Here is an 18,858-nt window from a genome sequence, read left to right on the forward strand (position 1 = left end):
GTGTTCACATGCTCATGTATGGCATGCGGTAACAACACTATGCGCAAAATAATTCCTTTGGTTTCTTCCGTCCATATTGTATAAGATTCTGCTAAAGAGTGAACCTATGTTTTTTTTTTTCAGACAAAGTGCCTATTACAAGCGAAAGAACGCGGAAACAGCATGTGCCGTATTGACAGCTAGAGCAAATGGGTGTTCACACATTCTCATTCTCCCTCACACCATTTTCATTGATGGGATGCTCCTTTTCGCGTTTACAGTCTGTTGGCCACAATGCTTTAGTTTTACGTCGAATAAGAATCACAAGGGCTCGTCTTCTGTTAGGATCGCTCGCAGACGAAGACTCCCTTCACTGCTACGGCGTCTATTCCGGTTTAAGTCGCGCGTAATGTGTTTACATTGTAGCATCGAAAAGGCTATTCAACTGTGATTGGAGAGCACTGAAAAAGTGCGGCCGTGTCCTATGCAAAGATCAAAGTCGTCATTACACATACAACACAAACGCTACTTTCTCTAATAGGAACGCAAGTATTGCCGGCAATTGATGAAAAATAACGAAACGGAAGTTTTTTTACAACGTGCACTCGCGCAAACACATATCGAAAATATTTGTCAATGAACAATACTCACGACCATGCAGTTGAGGGTGTAATACCCTTTACGGCTCCAGTACGATTCCGTTTCGCCGGGGCCGAGCTTCTTAGGGCGAACGATGGCTATCAGACTCCCGTCCACACATCCTAGAACTCCTGGAATTTTTCCACGGCTAAGAAAGCCTTCCTTGACGGCGGCTTTCTGTTGCGCCGTGGATGGGAATCTAACCCATCCTTTTTCCTTGCCCACAACCGTAATGGCCTTGGCGACGGCTGTAATGATCCGGCTGACCGAAGGCTACGACAGTGCAATCGCTTCTTCATTCCCGACGCACTGTTGAAAGCTCCCGGTGGCAAAAAACCGCAGCGCGCACAGCACTTTCATCGTAGTGTCGACACCACGCAATCTTTGAGGTCCGAGATGTCCTTCCAGCTCATCGCAAAGACGTCGCACTATGTCTTTGGAGAGACTAAAATGCCTTCGAAACTCTTCTTCGGCCATGCCGAACGCGTCGCGTCGTTGCCTCTCGTCGCGTCGTTGTCTTTCGGCACTCGCCAGCAGCACAACCAAGGGAGCCGCCATTGCCGTCTCTGTCTCGTCTCGTCTAGGTGCCGGCTCGTCAGCTGGCGCGAGATTAGCCGGCAGCCGCGGTTGCCCTAGCAACCCTCGACATCATGCTCGCCCCTGCGCGCGACTCTCAAACGAACCACTTCTCCGCGGTTCCGCTCCTAGCAGGGAACCGGTTCCTTTCCAGAAGATTGGCAACCTGTGTGACGTCATCAAAATTTGTCGTCCCGCCCACCAGGGATGACGACATCGAAGCGCCGACCAATGGCAACAGCCGAAAGGAACCGGTTCCCAAAGGAACCGCTACAGAATACGGCCCCAGGGTATTGTTTAAGGTTTCATGGCCATGATTAGAATGAATATCACTGCACAAGGTGCAACCATCCGCAGAAAGTCGAATATTTTCATAACACCTGGAAGGCAAGTCGTGCAAATGAGGGGGGAAAAACGGGTCTCAGGCCCCTACAATGCGGCACACTGGCAGTTACAGGGGCTGAACTGGAGGCGCCATTATTATTTTGAATTAAGTATTGATTAGTGCGGTAGTTCACAATACATGCAAAGGACCATCACCTAATGGGAATTGATTTTTTATTAGCGTTTTCTGTGGTACGCGGTTGAATGCCCGTGAAATATCTAGTAAATCTAGGTCTAACTGAGGTCCTTGTGATTCTCAGGACCCCTACTTTGTAAAATAAAGTTTTACCACCACCACTGTTGAGCTCCTTTGTCAATGAATCAGATATGTCATGTGTTAGTCCGATGTGTTTAGTGATTGTCGAAAGTCCTCTGCGGAAATCATGTTGACAGGGTAATAGCGAAGATTCTTAGCCAATATAAACGGTTATTTGTTATAGTACTATATGTACCAGAAGTTTGCATGCAGTCAAAGTCAGTGAAATTGGTCTCAAATCAGACACCTAAGAAGCGTTTGAGATTTGTGAACTGCGACTATTTTGGGAATTTTCCAATCTGCAGGAAGGTCATTCGATGTTAAAAAAAATTCTTCAATTGTTCAAGAAATACGTTGGGTATATTGCCTGGGCCAGCAGCTTTTTCGTGTCAGTCTTCACTAGATGGTTTAGTACCCCTGCTTGAGCAATTTTCAGTCGATAATATGTATACGGGCACACGGCTACATGGGTCGAAGGAACAGTGATTGCAAATAATTGCTAGAAGAATTTACGGTCATAACAATTTCGAAATTTCTGCTGCGAGTCCTGAAAAAAATTGGGAACAATGCTCCTATAATAGTTTGCTTTACCGACCGTAATTTAGGTTTTGTATCGATAACAGCTACACTGAGCCTATGTCTAGTTCAGTGAACGGGATTTATTTTGAGCGTTTTTGTAGCCTTTTTTGTTTTAGTTTCTTTTTATGGATAGAGTCGTGTTTGATCCATCGATTAGCTTTGTTCGACTGTTTCATCTTATTTAGCATGTACTTACAAGCGCGAAAAAAGAGATGTCTTTCAGCCTGTTCCATAGAACGTTACGGCCTATTTCTAGGTTACCGCCAGACACCGGCCATAGTCAAGATAAAGATACTTCGTAAAGGCCCGTTCATAAATATTTGCGCTATTGATTAAGTACACACGGATAGCGAAGTCGAATCCGTTATTTGCGCAGAAGATACGAATTGATTTATTTCAGTAATTGACATGAGCAGCCTCACAGGCAGAGCGACCTAGGCAAACATACTTGGGCATAACGGGCTTTTAATAAACACCTTCATAACAGAGTCTCCTAATACAAAGGTAAAAAATAATGTCGTACACAGTCGAACGAGTTCTTATATTCGGCGGCAATGTTAGCTGGCAAAGTTAAAGCACTTGCGATCACTTTTCGCAAACTTATGTTGTGGGATGTGCACACGAAAAACTTGGCAGACACACTATCCCGAACTTAGGTACTTTAGGAAGATATCAAGATACATTGCCTCAACAAACTAAGTGGCTAATATATTTTTCTCTGTTTCAGTCGCACTTAAAATATTTCCTCTTGGCGTGGGTAGAAATCTCATTATCTAATGTGAAGAAATTAATAACTATGCAACAGAGCGCGTTATCAGCCTATTGCCTAAGCACCTTTTTTTTTAGTTCCTACCGTATCATTATACTCCAGTTTACGCGTTAGCAATGCTACTTCTCTTTATGCAATACGTATTCTTTGCCTGTATAAGTAGCATTTTCAGAACGGAATCACTTTTTTTATCTGAAACTGCGAGTCTACACAGGAATCCAATTCCCTACACAGCACGACACTGTGAATTCCCGTATGTGCCACGGCCGCGCACAATGTGTAAAATGCAAACATTCAAATTGCTCTTCCTTCAACGCTAAATAATCATAGACTAAATGTATCTATCGCTACTGTCTTATGGAAACCTTAAGAAAATATTTTGGGATGGATCTCTGCAGTACCGAAAGTTTTGGATTTCAGTCTGTTATTATTGTACTAGCTGAAATTACTGTTTGCTATGTCAAGCATTGTCAAGCCGCATTACAGCCGTTTTCTTCCCCATCTCCTATGCCGTGGGATGTAGCACATGTCCCGAATAAATACCCCAAGAACGCCTCAAATGCATGCACAATGGTTCATCATTCGAAGTTGATATTGCAAAAAAATTCCTTGCTCCCTCTTTAGATGACTCGGTCATAACACAAACGCGAAAGGCGTATTCAAAAAATAAGTGGAAGCTTCCTTGCACATTCAAAAATACAAGTCCCCAAATGTGCACAGTCCTTTATAAATATAAATAAATAAATGAATTGTCCGCCATTCCACTACTGCGAAGAGGGGCGCAAGCGAAGCTCGGGATCCGCGGCTCTTCGTTGTGGTAACGACTCGGCTTTGCGCTCCCTCACGGCGAGGTCCGCACGTCGGCGACGAGCCCTTTCTCGAGCGAGTTTCCGGCGGCATTCATGAAACGCCGCCTGTTGTTCGGCAGAATGCACGACGCGCGGCCCGCTCCCACTGCCGTTTCTTCGACGCAGCCTGCTCTTCGGCAGAACGAACCAAACGCGGCCTGCCCCATCTTACTGCCGGGCCTAAACTGGCGAGAAACGGCGCGAGCGACGCGAGTCAACACGCGATCAACCCTTTTCCTCTTCCGGAAAGGCCTGTGATTGGCTCGCGCCTTGCGCTGCGTCTTCTTCTTCATGCCTATCCCCCCGTTTAAAACCCCCGTTTTCCTCCCTATAAAACCCCCGTTTTAAAGATCGCGTACGATGAACTGATAGTGCCTGAATCGGTTAGCGTGGTGGTCTGGCATCCCGGAGGTCGGTAGCTCGAATCCACAGCCTGACAAGCCGTGTTAATTTTCGCCTGACTTGGGTCTTTTAGTACGGAAGCACCGACGCCGACGCGACTGCGGCAATACAAGCTTCGCTTGATTAAGTGATAGCTTCGCTGGAAGGGCGAAAGCAATGACAACAACACTAAGCACACGAGACCAGGGCTGCTGGCTGCTCAAAGAGAACTCCGGAAGCCACCGCGCGGTAACGCATGGCCGAATGGCGCCGTTATAGCGACGGAAAGGCAACGCGCCACGAACGCCAGCACCTCCATGGACGCGAGAGCACCCGCATGAAGAAAATGAAAAGTTGGAGGACGCTTCGCTTTTAAGAGTTGAGTGCAATAGCATTCGCAAATGCCTGACTGCTTCTCACATTTTTCCTACAACTGAAGCTTATGTAAGCGTAATTATTACCGTAAGACGCTGCTGGCGAACGCCATGGACGAGGGCGTGTTTTCTGGTGGAAACGTGCCCTCTTGCGTGTGCCGACACCGGAGGAGGTGCCCAGATACACAAAAAAAAGAAATGACATCATTTTCAGGTTGATGTTGTTGTTTCTTCGTTTTACTATTTAAGTCCGAGAAGATTTCACATAAAAGACACGCGTGGTCGGTGTTTTCTTTCATGGCTTTTGTTTGTGGGTGAACATTCTCAAAATTACGAGGAATAACCTTGTCAAGCATGTAAGGCAATTAAGGTATGACCAACCTTAATGATAGAATGGTGTGGCAACATAACCGGGATATACCGCACGTCATACAGCATGGCGTGGCATGAAGATTTACCCTAAATATACACCGGAATTTTCGTTGGCGCCAACGCCAAATTTTCTGCGAAACGCCGCCCATAGCGCTGTATGAAATGTGGTGCGACTCAACGGGCATCATCTTCACCCTAGAAAGAGGAAGCCCGCCACCGTCCCTGTATACCGCCCGCCCAGGTGGCCCACCGAGATGACTCGCAGGCAGCAACACCGTTCTGCGACCGCTTTGGCTTCAGCTCACAAAGGCACGAAATATCCTCATTTCATGCGAATGCCAGGCAACTAGCGCTATGATTATTCCAGCACGTACGTACACGGGACACATTTTCGGCGGAGCCAGGCATAAAACGCTTTCGTGTTAAAAAACGAAAGAAACTGTACAGAACATTTTTCCTGCTATTTGGTCTTAGCCTGAATAGGTAAGCCAAAGCAAGTTTACCAAAAAGCTAAGACAGCGATCGGCGTGGCTGCGAGCCTACATGCGTTCCGATTCCAAGGTTATGTGCAAGCAAAATGCATGGCGTTCTCATCAGCTTCCCTTTCTACTGCCGTTGTCACATACAATTAGAGGCAGAGAAAACAGTCGCAGGGGCCCCAACCCAGTTCCTGGCAATCTTCATGCTGTGGGCACTGGAGTGAATAAACTGGGTAGGTTCAATTCTTCTATTGTGGGATCACATCTGCGAAATAATTTCGTTGCTCGAGGCCCGTTTTCGTTGTTGCCGTCGTCGTCGATGCCACTGCAACTGCGGTAAATGCTCCTGAGTATGAAAAGACGGTTATTTCTGGAACCCTTCAGGGAAGCAAGGCACTGCGTCATGAGGGTAAATTCCGCGGAAAGGAAAAGTGAGTACAGAAAGAGAAAATCATGAGGGCAACAGATTCGGCCGTGTTCGGGAGGGGACAGGTCGAATAGCTGAAGGAAGGTTGGACAGCAGAAGAGACAACGATGTAGCGGACGCTCACAGGGTGGCGATCATAGTTTGATCCGTTGACTTTGTAGTGCAGAAATCTGTGGCACGCCGGGAATAGCAGGCTAGTCGTCGTGGCAGTCGGAAGGCCTTGGCGTCTGTCGGGGGTGGCGGCTAAAATTGACGATGTGCATGCCGTGCGCGGATAGTGAGAAGATCGTCATGGATGGGGACGGACGCGCAGTGCGCTTTCCGGCCAAAAAACTCAAAAGCCATGTGTTGCTACAATATCATGAGCGTCGCGCAAACAAGCACGAGCATTCCTGGTTTGCAGTTGCAAACGACGCTCTGGTGCATGCAGTGGTCTCAGTGGAACGGACACTACACTTCTCATGCTATAAACAGCAAAGATTTTCCTTCAGTGTGCCCGATCATGTTGCGACGCCTCTGACACCGCTGGCAGCTTTCCTTACTATGACCGCCACATGAGACGCCGGGTAGCGGGAAGGGCGCTTGAAATTGTATATTTGCAAAAAAGAAAAAGCAATCCTGGAGTGAAAATATTAACTCGGGAAAGCACTTCATATGCTTCGACACTAAGAACTCGTAATGCTCCACTGTAATATTATTCGCAGATACAGTTTATGCAAAAATAATATCCATTGACTGCGGTAGGTATTTCAGGAAATAATTTTCAATGGGTCCAACACAAGCGACTCTGTTTTCTAACATTATGCCATGGCACAGCTTTCGTCAGGTAGCTTTTTATGGGCCAACCCATGACACTATCAGGTAAGGAAAGGAACGCGTGGCGTAAACAGCGTACTGCTTGTAAGATACAAGAGGGCAATGCACCTACAAGGTAGGGACATTTAAGATTACAGCAAAGCGCCCGTTAGAATACTCGAGTGGGCACACGTGTTCAACTCAGTATATTGCTTCAACATACAGCAAATAATAAGAAACAAGTAACAAACATCTTTGCGTAAAAAGAGCAGCAAAGTTCAAAGGCTACCGAAATAGCAGGGGCCGACCCCATCATGAATGGCGTCCATGTTTTGAATTCCATATCTTCTTTATCACGCTACAGTTTCCAAAGGAGTCAATGATCACTCACCAAGGCCAGTCGCTCAGGATTTTTGGCAAGACCTTCCTTGACGATTATATACGCCGAGCACAGGGGTATCTCTACGCTCGGAAAGGGGGAGTACACCACACCGTCTTTAATTAAAGCTTTCATAGCTGAACACCGCGTTGAAGTGCGCGCTTGACGATGCAAAAAACAAACTTGTTATAAGCTTCTACTGCAGGACTGAGTCCGAAGCATCACCCAAGGCCTGAAACACCCGGCAAATGCGGACAGCGAGCCTCCGTCACCGCCTGGGTTTTACTACTGCACAAACAGCTCCGCATCCCGTGCTGCTGCAGTTGATAAGATTTCTTTAGCGCGTCAGGGTCTGCCTTGCGGATTACCGCCACTTCTGCTGTTGTGAAGTTACCCAGCGTGCACACGTAGCTTCCATCTTGTTCATCTATGTGGTGCTGACAGAATATAGCAAGCATCATAACCCATCTGCGACGCTTCCAAAACATTGGTTAGAGCCCTGACAATGTCTGACATTTCTGACAGAAATTCAGTTCTTATGTCTGCTTCTTGCACTCTTCTTGCCTAAAAGTTTTCAAACATAGTGTCCAGAATACACCGGCACTTTGACTGCAATTGCTTTTTACCTGCCGGTGTTGCTGTGATGTCCTTAGTATGGCTGCGTTCAGTATTGTAATGTAATACAACACAGTAGGGCTATGCTATTGTGTCAGCCATCTTCTTTATTCCCTCACGCTGTAACTTCTTCTCACAACGTCCACGTACACTCCCCCTCTTTGAAGACTCATCCCTCGGGGGACGATACACAAATTCGTTCCCAATGTTTGCAAACTAGAGTACGCCGTCATCGTTGACGTAACCAACTCTCTTGAGAAAACCTTCTTGCACTGCAGTTTGCACCACGCGATACGGTGCCATGTACACCTGCTTCGTACCCAGAAGACCTTTTCTGACGAGCACTAAATTTCTCAGCTGTATACGGGGTATCCGCGTGTTGTGGTGGCGGTCGAACTGCCTCTTCATATCTTCGCGGTATCGCTGGTAGGCTTGCGCAGTTTTCCGCTTCTCGCACAATTGCAGGCGGTCAGCAATACCAAGCTGTTGATCAGCAGGGAGCCCCGGTGTCTTTCCAAATGCTGCGAAATATGGACTGCAGCCGATACTCGCAGTGTGCGACCGATTGTGATGAGCTACAGTGGCCTCCAAGCAGCACTTCCATCCGTTTTTGAAACTGGGGTACATGGAAATGAACTGTTTCAACTCTTGTGCGACTCTTTCATCCATGCCATTTCCTGCAGGATGGTCGGGCGCGCAGCGTCGCAAAACAACTCCTTGTTCCTTTGCCCACTCTTGCAGACGCTTGCTTACAAATGCTGGTCCATTGCTTCATGTTACTACTTCGATGTTCCTAAACATCTCTCGGCTCAAAAGGGCAATCACACTATTTGCGTCTTTCCTACGTGGTCGTGCGCCCACTATTTGAGTGCACTGGTCTATTGCCACCAGGAAATATCGTGTTTTTCTTACTCCTGCAGCCTTTTTCTTAAGCTCTGCAAAATCCACCTGGATGACTTCAAAAGGTATGTCTGAATGTCGAGGTAGGACCATCTGGTCTGTTCTCTGAAGGTACTTTACTTTATGGACTTGACATTGATGGCAAAACTGGACGCACCGCTGGACGTCGTCTTCCAAGTGTTTCCACCGGAAACGCTGAAGAATTTTGCGATAAGTTCGCCAGAACCCGTCATGGCCACCAGAGTCCGGGCAGCAATGATAGAATTCCAAGATTACAGGCACCATTGTTTCCGGGACTATGAACTTTCCATCGTGGAGCTCCAGTTCTTCAGTTCCCTACCACAGCAGAGTTGCGCTGACAGTCTCCTGATCTGGCGTTACCGCGAGTCTGGTGAGTGCGTCTGCATGCTTCAGGTGTTCTCCAGGACTGTGATGGATCACGAACACAAACTGCTGGAGTTTACTCACCCACCGCGCAATTTTTCCTCTAGGCTCTGCGAGGTTAAGGATATACGTCAAGGCATGGTGATCGGCAAAGAGCGTGAAGCTCCTACCATCCAGGTAAGGTCTAAGATAGCATACGGACATTGTGACTTCCAAAGCTTCTTTCTCCGTCGTCGTGTAATTCAGTTTCGGTTTCGAGAATGTATGCGTATAATATCCCACGACCTTTCGTTGCCGGCTCCGTGGAGCTTCTTAATCCCTCTAGTAAAGCACTGCGCCTGTGCCATAATTAGAAGCGTCGGTGTTCAGCTCGAAGGGCAACTTGAAGTCTGGAAGCGTCAGAATTGGCTCAGACGAAATGATGCTCATAAGGCTTTGATAAATGGAATCTCAATCTGTTGTCCACCGAAATGGCGATTCCTATTGGTCATTTCTGTGAGGCACTTTGTTTTCGTGGCACAATCTTTAATGAAAGCTCGAAAATGTCCCGCAAAACCGAGAAATACTCGCAGAGTGTAGGTCATACGGTTTCTGCGCTTTTCAGATTAGTTTAACTGATTCCTGCTTTGTTGTCTTGGTTTGGCCATCATATACTCTACCTAGAAACACAACTTTTCTTTGGGAAAGCTCACTTTTTTTCATTAATCTTGAGTTCCGCATCACTCAGTGCTTTAAATACACTAGCAAGATGCTCTGAGTGCTCCTCCTCAATGCGAGAGTAAATTATTATATCGTCGATATACAAGTTACAAAATTTCCCAAGAAACGGTCACAATACGTCATTCATCATTTTATGGAACCAAGCGGGTGAGTTCTTCCATCCAAACGGGAGTCGATTATACTCGCAGATGTCAAAAGCCGTTATTAAGGCGGAATATTTCTTGTATTCTTCAGAACGTGGAACTTGCCAAAATACTTTACATAAATAAATACGCGAAAACACTCTGCAGCCAACCGTCTCGTCTATGATAGAGTCTATTCGTGGCACAGGAAAAGGAAAAAGCTCTGTCTGCTTATTAATTTGCCTGTAATCCGTGCAGAGTCAGGGGCTTCCATCTTCCCTCGGTGCAATATCGATGGGCGACGTGAAGATAAACGTTGGTGGACGAATTATCTGTGCATCCAACATCTTCTTTAGCTCGTTCTTCAGCCACATTCTCTTCTCCCGTGACATATTATATTGCCTTTTTTCATCACTGTAGTATCGCCTAACTTAAATGGTACCTCAAACTTTGTAATTGCCTTGGGATATCCCTTCAAGCATAGCTATTCCGGGTAAAGCCTCTTAACATCTTCATCTGATAATGGCTGACGCAGGCTCCTCGAAGGAGGTGAAGAAACGTCGAGATTGTGCCGCTTTTAATCCGTAGTCACTTCTCCAGCCCAGTAGATGTTAATGCGAAGTGCACTGATGGCTGGGCGTGATACAAGTAATTCATAGGGTACTCCGTAGAGAACTAGCACTAGCAGGATATGGTTTAACATGTCCATTTATCATGAATATCTCCCCTTCCGTCGTATCCATGTATTTCCACAGCCTGTTCCAGTTTTACTTTCTCCGTCTCAATACGGGCATTTATAATTGTGATGCTAGCTCCACTGTCAACTAACGTGTTTTTTATCTTTCCATCAACAAAAACAGATATATAAAAGAGGTTTGCATGCGACAAATCGACAGCTTCTCTTGGTGTCTTCAGGCAGAAGCCGAAGCCCTATTTCGTTATTTTTTTCTGACAGCACCTGACTCTTCGTGTTGGCTGGAGCCTCCTTGGTGAGTCAGAAAGGACACAGGAAAAGCGGTAGACTTCCAGCTTGCAAGCGGGCGTTATTCATCAGCTCATGTGGCAGAAGGACACCTTGCACCAGGCATCATGGGCTGCCGCTGGGGTCCCGAGTCTTGTAGGGAGAGGTTTCGCACTCGCTGCAGAAGTTCTTCAATCGTTTTGGTCCCTCTCAGTTTTCGTAATTTCTAATAATATACAGTAAGGCTAGGCTATGGTGTCAGCCATCTTCTTTATTCTCTCCCCTCGTCCCTTGGTCGTTTTCGCTAAGACACCCGTTAACTTCTTCTTCACAACGTCCACGTACATGTAACACTCAATAGAGGCATTTAAAGTGGTGGTAGCGAAAAATATAAAGGATCATCCTTGTCTGCATGAATGCTTTCAATATCTAAATGCAGTGGTAACTATAACTATTGGTGCAAGGCCCCCCACATCTATGCGGCAAGTGCCATAGCTCGAAATAGAATTTTTCTTTTAGTGTTTCACAAGGCGTCTGATATGTATAGATTAGGTGTGATCCGTTTCTTTTTATTTATCCCAGTGTGGAGAGGGCATCACTAAATTGTTGTCTTTTTTACTTTTGCGTCTCTTGTTTTTTATTGGTTTCTGAATTTATCAAGCAGCCGTCTCATGATGCCAAAGTGACTTATGTACTGACAATTGTCAGCTTTTGTTTAGCAGAAAAACAACGCATTTCCTGACCCATCGTTTGCCATCCCATGACTCGCATAATTTTGCAGAGTATTTTGCCTATGTTGATTTATTGATTAGCTTGACCTCTACTAAAGAATCTTGCATTCATAAGTACCATTCTTTCCTTAAAATCATTCGACACTTCTCATCATTTCTTCGACACTTCTTCATAATTTCTGTACCTTGGGCTTCTGATACTATGCATTTACCATATTTGCTTGTTGTTTCTGACTAGAAATGTCTTCTTTAATTTAGATCTTAAATTGCACCTTTGGGACACACAGAAGGGCTCGCAATTACATATCTGCATAACAGGGGAACATGTTTCATTAAACATTTTCAAAATCCCATAGAAGATTGATGAATGCAGCTTGCAGTGTTATTTGACTGAATGAGCCATAAAAGTAACTCATCTCACTTGGTAAATTAAAGCACATATTAGTGTGATGTACAGCATATGTTACACTAACATGGTGAGTTATCTTGCTTATACAGCAAATTAATAGGTGCGCGAGAAAGAAGTTATTTTTGTATACGCATTGTACACACTGATTTAAGGAAAATGAGCTGGAGCTGTCCACATAATCTACTTATTCCACCAGCGAGTATACTTAACAAAAATGTGTCCCAGCTGCATAGTGGTAATTGAGATTATGTCAGTATTGCATATGTGCCCGTTGTCTAAAATAATTGAATTTTGAAAATCCTCGTAGGGATCTGATGTGCCTATCTGCATTTCATGGATACATGTAATAGACTCAGCATCAAGCGCAAGTGAATGAGTGAATGGTCCCACAGGCCTGGAGTCGATCATGCAAATAGATTCGCTGCACACATTTGTGACAAGAAAAGATATACCACATGAAATGGCATGCAAGGAAGTGTTCAAAATATTACACAGTTAATAAAACACCTACGCTATTAATATGTGGGTTCATGCACTTGACTTCGTCCGTATTAGGTACTCGCATCTTTATTGCTTCGTGGCACAGAAATACTCGGCATCAGGCTGTTTTTCTGTCGTGGCCTTTGTAGAAGCACGACTGTTTAACGTGCAGCAATTACACAGATTCTATGACTTGCTTGTGGATTCGCCAGCACAATTCCGGTGCGTTGGTCCACCTGTCCAGCAATTTCCTACTGAAGGAAAACCTGCAAATAAAAACACCGCTCCGCACCTAAAAAATGCTTTACCGTGGCGCTTCTGAAACGATTGTGATGCATCACAGAAGCTATCTGCTCGTGTGATGTTCTGAACAAGACGATACATTCGTTTACTTACAAGAGAATTTATATGCCACAGTACTTCGGCGCTTCGGTGTCTCAAAAGGCACGAATGTGCCATAGCGTCCCATGTTGACGCGCGATCGTATGTCAAAGCTAAACTGTACGAAACTACTACGCATCCATAAAACAGATTCGAAACTAAAATTCGTGCTTTATTGCATGAATGCCTACATCGCGATTTACATAAGTCACGCACTTAGCAAGCGCTTTCGATAAACGTAATATTAACGCATCATTTTCATAAAGCCATCAGGTATGCGTTTTTAAATGAAAGCATAAGGTTACCTGCACTTGTTTTCAGCTCTTTCAATAGGCCACATTGACCAGCAGCAGCAGGGTGGAGCCCTAGCGGTTCCCACTTTTCGGGTAGCTTTTCCTCTAGAGTTGGTTATACTAACTCTATGATGGTGTTCGCCCATGCCCCGGCTAAGGTGGCTAGAATGGGGAGGTGTGAAGACCGGCCCCTGGAGGCTGGCCCCAAAAGGCGTTCCTGCCGCGTAACGGCGCTGCGCACCGGGGCGCCGTAGTTTCTCGCAGCGTCTGCATACCTCGGGGCGGTCAAATGATTTGTAGTGCTTTAGTTTTTCCGCTTCAATGCTTTCGATGCTAACAAGTTTTCTTTTTTTTCAGCCTTGTAGAGACCGAGAGAATGTAATGAAGTGTTTCACAGCTCTCATTGTACGTCAAAACTGCAAGCACCGACGGCGCAGCCGATACAGCGAGGAGGGCTCTTGCATCCGCCTTTTGCCGAGGTTGGCGCGCTTATGCCATGCCGAAAGTACAGTTCATAGGAATCACCGTGGAAGGCCAACGCGTTGGAAGATCTTTGTATGTGTCGCGCGCACATTCACATATTTGCTATTCTAATAGGGCTTTAGAGGGAGGAAGTTAAGGCAATATATCAGCGTTGGTATATCCCTACCTGCCTTGCACATATTTGCTATTCTAATAGGGCTTTAGAGGGAGGAAGTTAAGGCAATATATCAGCGTTGTGGTAAAAAAATTCTAAAAAGTACAAAACGTTCATGACTTAATATTATTTTTGGCTTGTAGCGCCACTCAGAAAGAGCAAAAAAGGGAAGGAGGTAGGGGTAATCAAAGGGAACAGAAAACAGAGTGAGCGCTAGTCTGTTTAGCGCTCAGTCTGTTTAGCGCTCCCTTTGATTACCCCTACCTCCCCTTTTTTGCTCTTTCGAGCTGCGCTACAAGGCAAAAACAGTCATGACATACCAACTCGCCCAACCTGCACGCTTTTGACTTATTATGAGTTTATTGCAGATAGCACAGCCATTTCAGAGCATGAATTTTTTTTTTCACAAAGCACGCGGCCTAACTCTCTTGACTGCGTTGTGAGGAGCGCACTGGTTATTCCTTTGAGCGAAATGCGAACACGTGATGCAATAAAACTTAGCCACCGATCCTGTTAGAGCAGTGGAATGCTCCGTGAAGCCAGTCAGTGGCACATTGGCTGCTAGAAGCAAGAAATCCTTGACCACTTTTGCATGCAGTCGTGTAGTGCTAAATGCACGAATGAGTCGGTGCTCGAGGGTGTATAAGGTTGTGCAGACAGACTGATGAGTACAGAAGACCTCCCTCCGCCCCCCATGTCCCACTGTTTGCAAGCTTCTGCTGGTGCAGTACTTTCTCTTATCACAAGGCAGACATCCCTACCTGCCTTGCAATCAGTTAAAATGATGCGCTACCTGGCTACGTAGCCAGCAATGTAATAAACCAGGCGTGCATCACTGTATTTCTCTGCTTAGTCCACACGGTCCCAGGCAACTTCTGCCGCTTCTTTTGCTTCGGCAGGTAGTTCAGTGTCGTCCAAGGATGTTTCTTCGTTTTTTGGGAGCAGCTGCTACTCCGACAGCGGCGATTTCAAAAGTACAGGGGATACATTTCCTCCCGTGGTGCTCTTTGCCAAGCGGTAAAACCTCACGCAGTAATGTAAAAGCTCAACAGAGCTGCACTAGACCACGAGAGCTACCTTGCGCAGCGCCGCGGCCTACGAGACTGACAGACTCACGGTGGCCCCGATGGAAGCACCTAATTTTCCCCCAGTGGTAGGAACGCGCAGCCGGGCTTCGCTAGGGAATGGTGACGGCGCTGCGGTGATCACACCTCCCCATTCTAGCCACCCTACCCCGGCCTCGCCGTGTTGTGGCGCCGTCGACTGCTTCCCGGTTCTGCCATGCGGTGGCGGTGGAGTCCTGGGCTGCTTTCTGGCTCCTCCAGCAGGGGAAGTTAGCTTGCCGGTCGTGGTCTTGCCGGTCTTGACAACTTAGACCGCAACATTTTGTGAAATATTCTGGAAGAGGAAGGGCTTACGTCACGATTGCCTACTGGTTTTGAGAGAGATTTACCTAGAAAATACCGGTTGAGTTGAATGCGAAGGGATGACGAGAGAGGGAAAAGTTCATATCAACGAGCACGGAGGAAAGAAACTCAGTAGAGGCCTTGACGTGACTCTTTGTGAAGCTGAAGTGAAGCCGGAAGTTGGCGTTGCTCATGGCGTTGCTCCGCCTACCAGGCCAGCTCTCCTATCTTGTTTCAAATTTCTCGCGAAACCACGCCGCGCTGCACGTAACCGGGCTGCTCGGACCCGCGCGTTCCGCAGCAATACTAAACAATCATTAGCACGTTAGCATGATTCCGCCAAAGAGGGCAAAATTTCCCGCGGATATTCCTTCGTCCGTTGCCCTTGCCGTGGCGTGGTACATTGCGTGCAGCGTTGCATGCGCGTTCATTTCACGAACAATAGGCCCTCCTGTCCCACCTGGCCCAAGCAACATCCGGTGAAGCACGGTCCAGATAACGCAACGCAACAAAACACGGAGACCAACGCAAACCTGCCGCATAGCGCCTTTGCCACTGTACGAAACCTACGGAGCAATACGTGTGAGCGCACAGAACAATAACAAAGCCGTCATTGTGGCCCGAAAGGCGTGACCGCTACAGCATAGAAATAAAAGAACAGGAAAAAAAGGGAGAACCTACTATGTCATTTCCTCCACACTTTTCTCCTAGCGCGCGGAGGGGTTAGGGCCTCTCCTCAGTTTCCTTCCTCCATCTCAACGAGGGACTGAGGCAGGGGTGCCCTTTGTCCCCACTGCTGTTTATGACGTAGATGATGAGGATGGAGAGGGCGCTAGAAGGAAGTTATATCAGGTTTAATCTCTCATACAAACAGGCCGGTACAGTAGTAGAGCAGCAGCTTCCAGCTTTATTTTATGCGGACGACATTGTGTTGCTAGCTAACAAGCAATGTAATTTGCCACGTCTTGCTAATAGTATCTGTGCACAGGAATGCAACAATTTAGATTTGAAATTTGGTGTTAGAAAATCAGGTGTTATGATACCCAATGAAAACAGTGAACACACAGCGGCGATACAGGGCCAAGAAATATGTCCGGTAACAGAATATAAATACCTTGGTATATGGATAAATGAAGGCAATAGATATATGGAAACACAGAGAAAAACAAAAACAGTGACAGGGAAGATAAATATAGCCATAATGAGATACAGAGCGCAATGGGGGTATTGGCCTCGAGCTCCACCACTGGAAAAGCTGGCGCCACCGTCGGCGTGACGTGCTAGGAGGGATCAAGTGGACATCGCGCCCGCGTCGGCTGCTTCGGGCGCGCCGAAGCGAGCTGAAAACGAGTTTAAATTCCATCGAACGCTGCGGTCCTCATTTAGTGGCGAAATTTTCCCGCTTCGAGTGTCTCCTTTACAACGCTTACAAGCACTACAATAGGTAGTGGCTACCTTTGAAGGCGCGCAACATGGTAGGCTACTGCTCGGTGCCGCAATTCCGGACGTACTCAACGGACCCCGGTGTGAGCCTTATTCCCACGTAGCCGCAGGACACGCTGCATGAAGCTTGGCTCGCGAAACATAAAACCGGCAAACAGTCATCGGCTACAACTCGGGTATGCAGCAAGCACAGACGCGAGGAAGATTTCTGCTACGGCGCCGGGTCTGCGATCTTCGGAAAACGCGCACTGAGACGCTTGCCCGAGTCCGCTGCCCGACTAATGTCATGACGGTTTGGTCGATGAACTTGTCGATGCTATAGATACTGGCAAGTTCAGTGGAGTAGAAAGGCAGCGGTAAGAAACACATTTAAAAAAAGCATGGCATATGGTCATGTTCGTGTTATGAATTAATGCACTAGATTACAAAAAGGAGCAGAGGGAAATGCAGTGCGACGCAACTCGAGAAACAGTACTTAAAGGTCAAAGAATTTAGAAGAAAAAAAGATTGAATCGTCGCGATGGCACATCACAGTCCCCGTAGGCGTCGCAGTCTCTACAATGAAATTATTTTTGAACAGCTCTGATAGCGCCCACGTAACAATGGTTGCTTGTATACTGCCAAATGCTCATATTCTGCGGCCTAAAGCTCATGGCACGGTGCGAAAACGCGCGCGCGGAGAAAGCGAAACAGTGCGCGGACAAGCATGCAGACGCGCAGTCGGTCGCTGCGAATCTGCGCGATCGCTGCATTGAGGCTTCGTTCTATTACACTCCATTTAGTTATACAAACACTATAAGAACATATTTCGCATAGTTTGCTCTCAGCGTTTACCTACCTTTCAGGCAAGAAGCCGGTTCGGGAGGCTTCATCGCAGCGACCGCGCGCAGTGGCGTTCACTGTACGTATTCGGTAAAGAGATAGCGTCTGTAAACGATTGTGTGCTTTCAGTTTGCCCAAGATTATTATTTATACAGTAAGAAAATTCTCTCGTTTCGAAAGTACTTACAGAAATGTCGGAGAGAGCTCGCGCGTGGTGTTTTCAGTGAGCGCTGACAGCAAAACCTATGAGGAGCGCGTCACGTGATCCCTCATACTACGCCAGCGAGGGGCTTCCGATAGATGGCGACTCCGTAACTCCTCGCCGCCAATACAATACGTACGAGGTGCTCCGAGGTATGTGGAAATGTGTAATGGCTCCAGGACTTACTTTTGGAAATGTGGTTGTTTGCTTTAAATCAGGAGTACAATCTGGACTCCATGGGAATTAAAGGTCAGTGGAACGCCTCGCATTGGGCGCTCACAGGAAGACTACCAATGAAGCTGTGGAGGGTGATATGGGCTGGACTAGCTTTGAAGTGAAGGATGCTCGCAGTAAATTGATTATGAAGAACGACTGAGGAATATGGAAAAAAAGTAAATGGGCTGGGTGAGTGTTGAGGTATCTGTACAGGAAAAACATTGATTCACAGTGGAGGAAAAGAACTAGAAACTTACCAGCAAGTATGCACCCTCTAGGGTGGGCAACACAGCAACAAAGAATGTCAAGGGGAAAGTCAGAGAGGCGGAAATAATCTCGCGGCTGGCGGCAATGGAGAAAGAAAACCTGCCATGAGTACTACTTAAGAGGCAAAAACGAAATCAGGAAAGAAACAATTTACGATAACTCAAAGGGAAGCTCGTTACTTTTCGAAGCGGCATCTGGATGCCTTAGAACACGCACCCATAAAGCGAGATATAAGAAGGAAGAAGAAGCATGTGCTTGCTGCGGTAAGATTAGGGAAACGATGGAGCATGTTTTATTAGAATGTGACGACGTCTGCCAAGCGGTTTATTTAGGCATCACTGGCCTCCTCGAAGCCGTTGGGTTCAAGGAGAGCAGGGGAAAAGTAAACATGTCCTCAATAGATATTAGTAAGAGGCGATTGGAAGATTGGTGGAAGAAAAGTAGCGAAATGACAAAAAACGGAAACGTACAAAAGCAAAGTTTGCAATAGGGGGTGAGAAAATTTGGATGTGGGAGTTCATAGTGTTTTTGTTACTTTATTTTTTTTCCTTGTTTAACCTAAGTGGAACATTAGGCAGTATAATAACAAGAGCTTAGTGGCGCAACCTACCAGCCCCTTCCAGAGGGGAAGC

At 46.6% G+C, this 18,858-nt stretch overlaps 1 protein-coding gene across 1 annotated transcript in view; it reads right to left on the reverse strand.

The window, feature by feature from the left end:
- The window catches only part of LOC135920568 (uncharacterized), a 62,511-nt gene extending 55,006 nt beyond the window's left edge, over positions 1 to 7,505 (reverse strand). Inside the window, exon 1 of the mRNA XM_065454888.2 lies at positions 7,250 to 7,505. Coding sequence (XP_065310960.2) covers positions 7,250 to 7,372 — 123 coding nt within the window. The 5' untranslated portion in view covers positions 7,373 to 7,505. The remainder of the gene's footprint in view (positions 1 to 7,249) is intronic.
- Positions 7,506 to 18,858: the final 11,353 nt, after the last annotated feature.

This window comes from Dermacentor albipictus, chromosome 3 (genome assembly GCF_038994185.2).
Source record: "Dermacentor albipictus isolate Rhodes 1998 colony chromosome 3, USDA_Dalb.pri_finalv2, whole genome shotgun sequence".
Taxonomy (NCBI): domain Eukaryota; kingdom Metazoa; phylum Arthropoda; class Arachnida; order Ixodida; family Ixodidae; genus Dermacentor; species Dermacentor albipictus.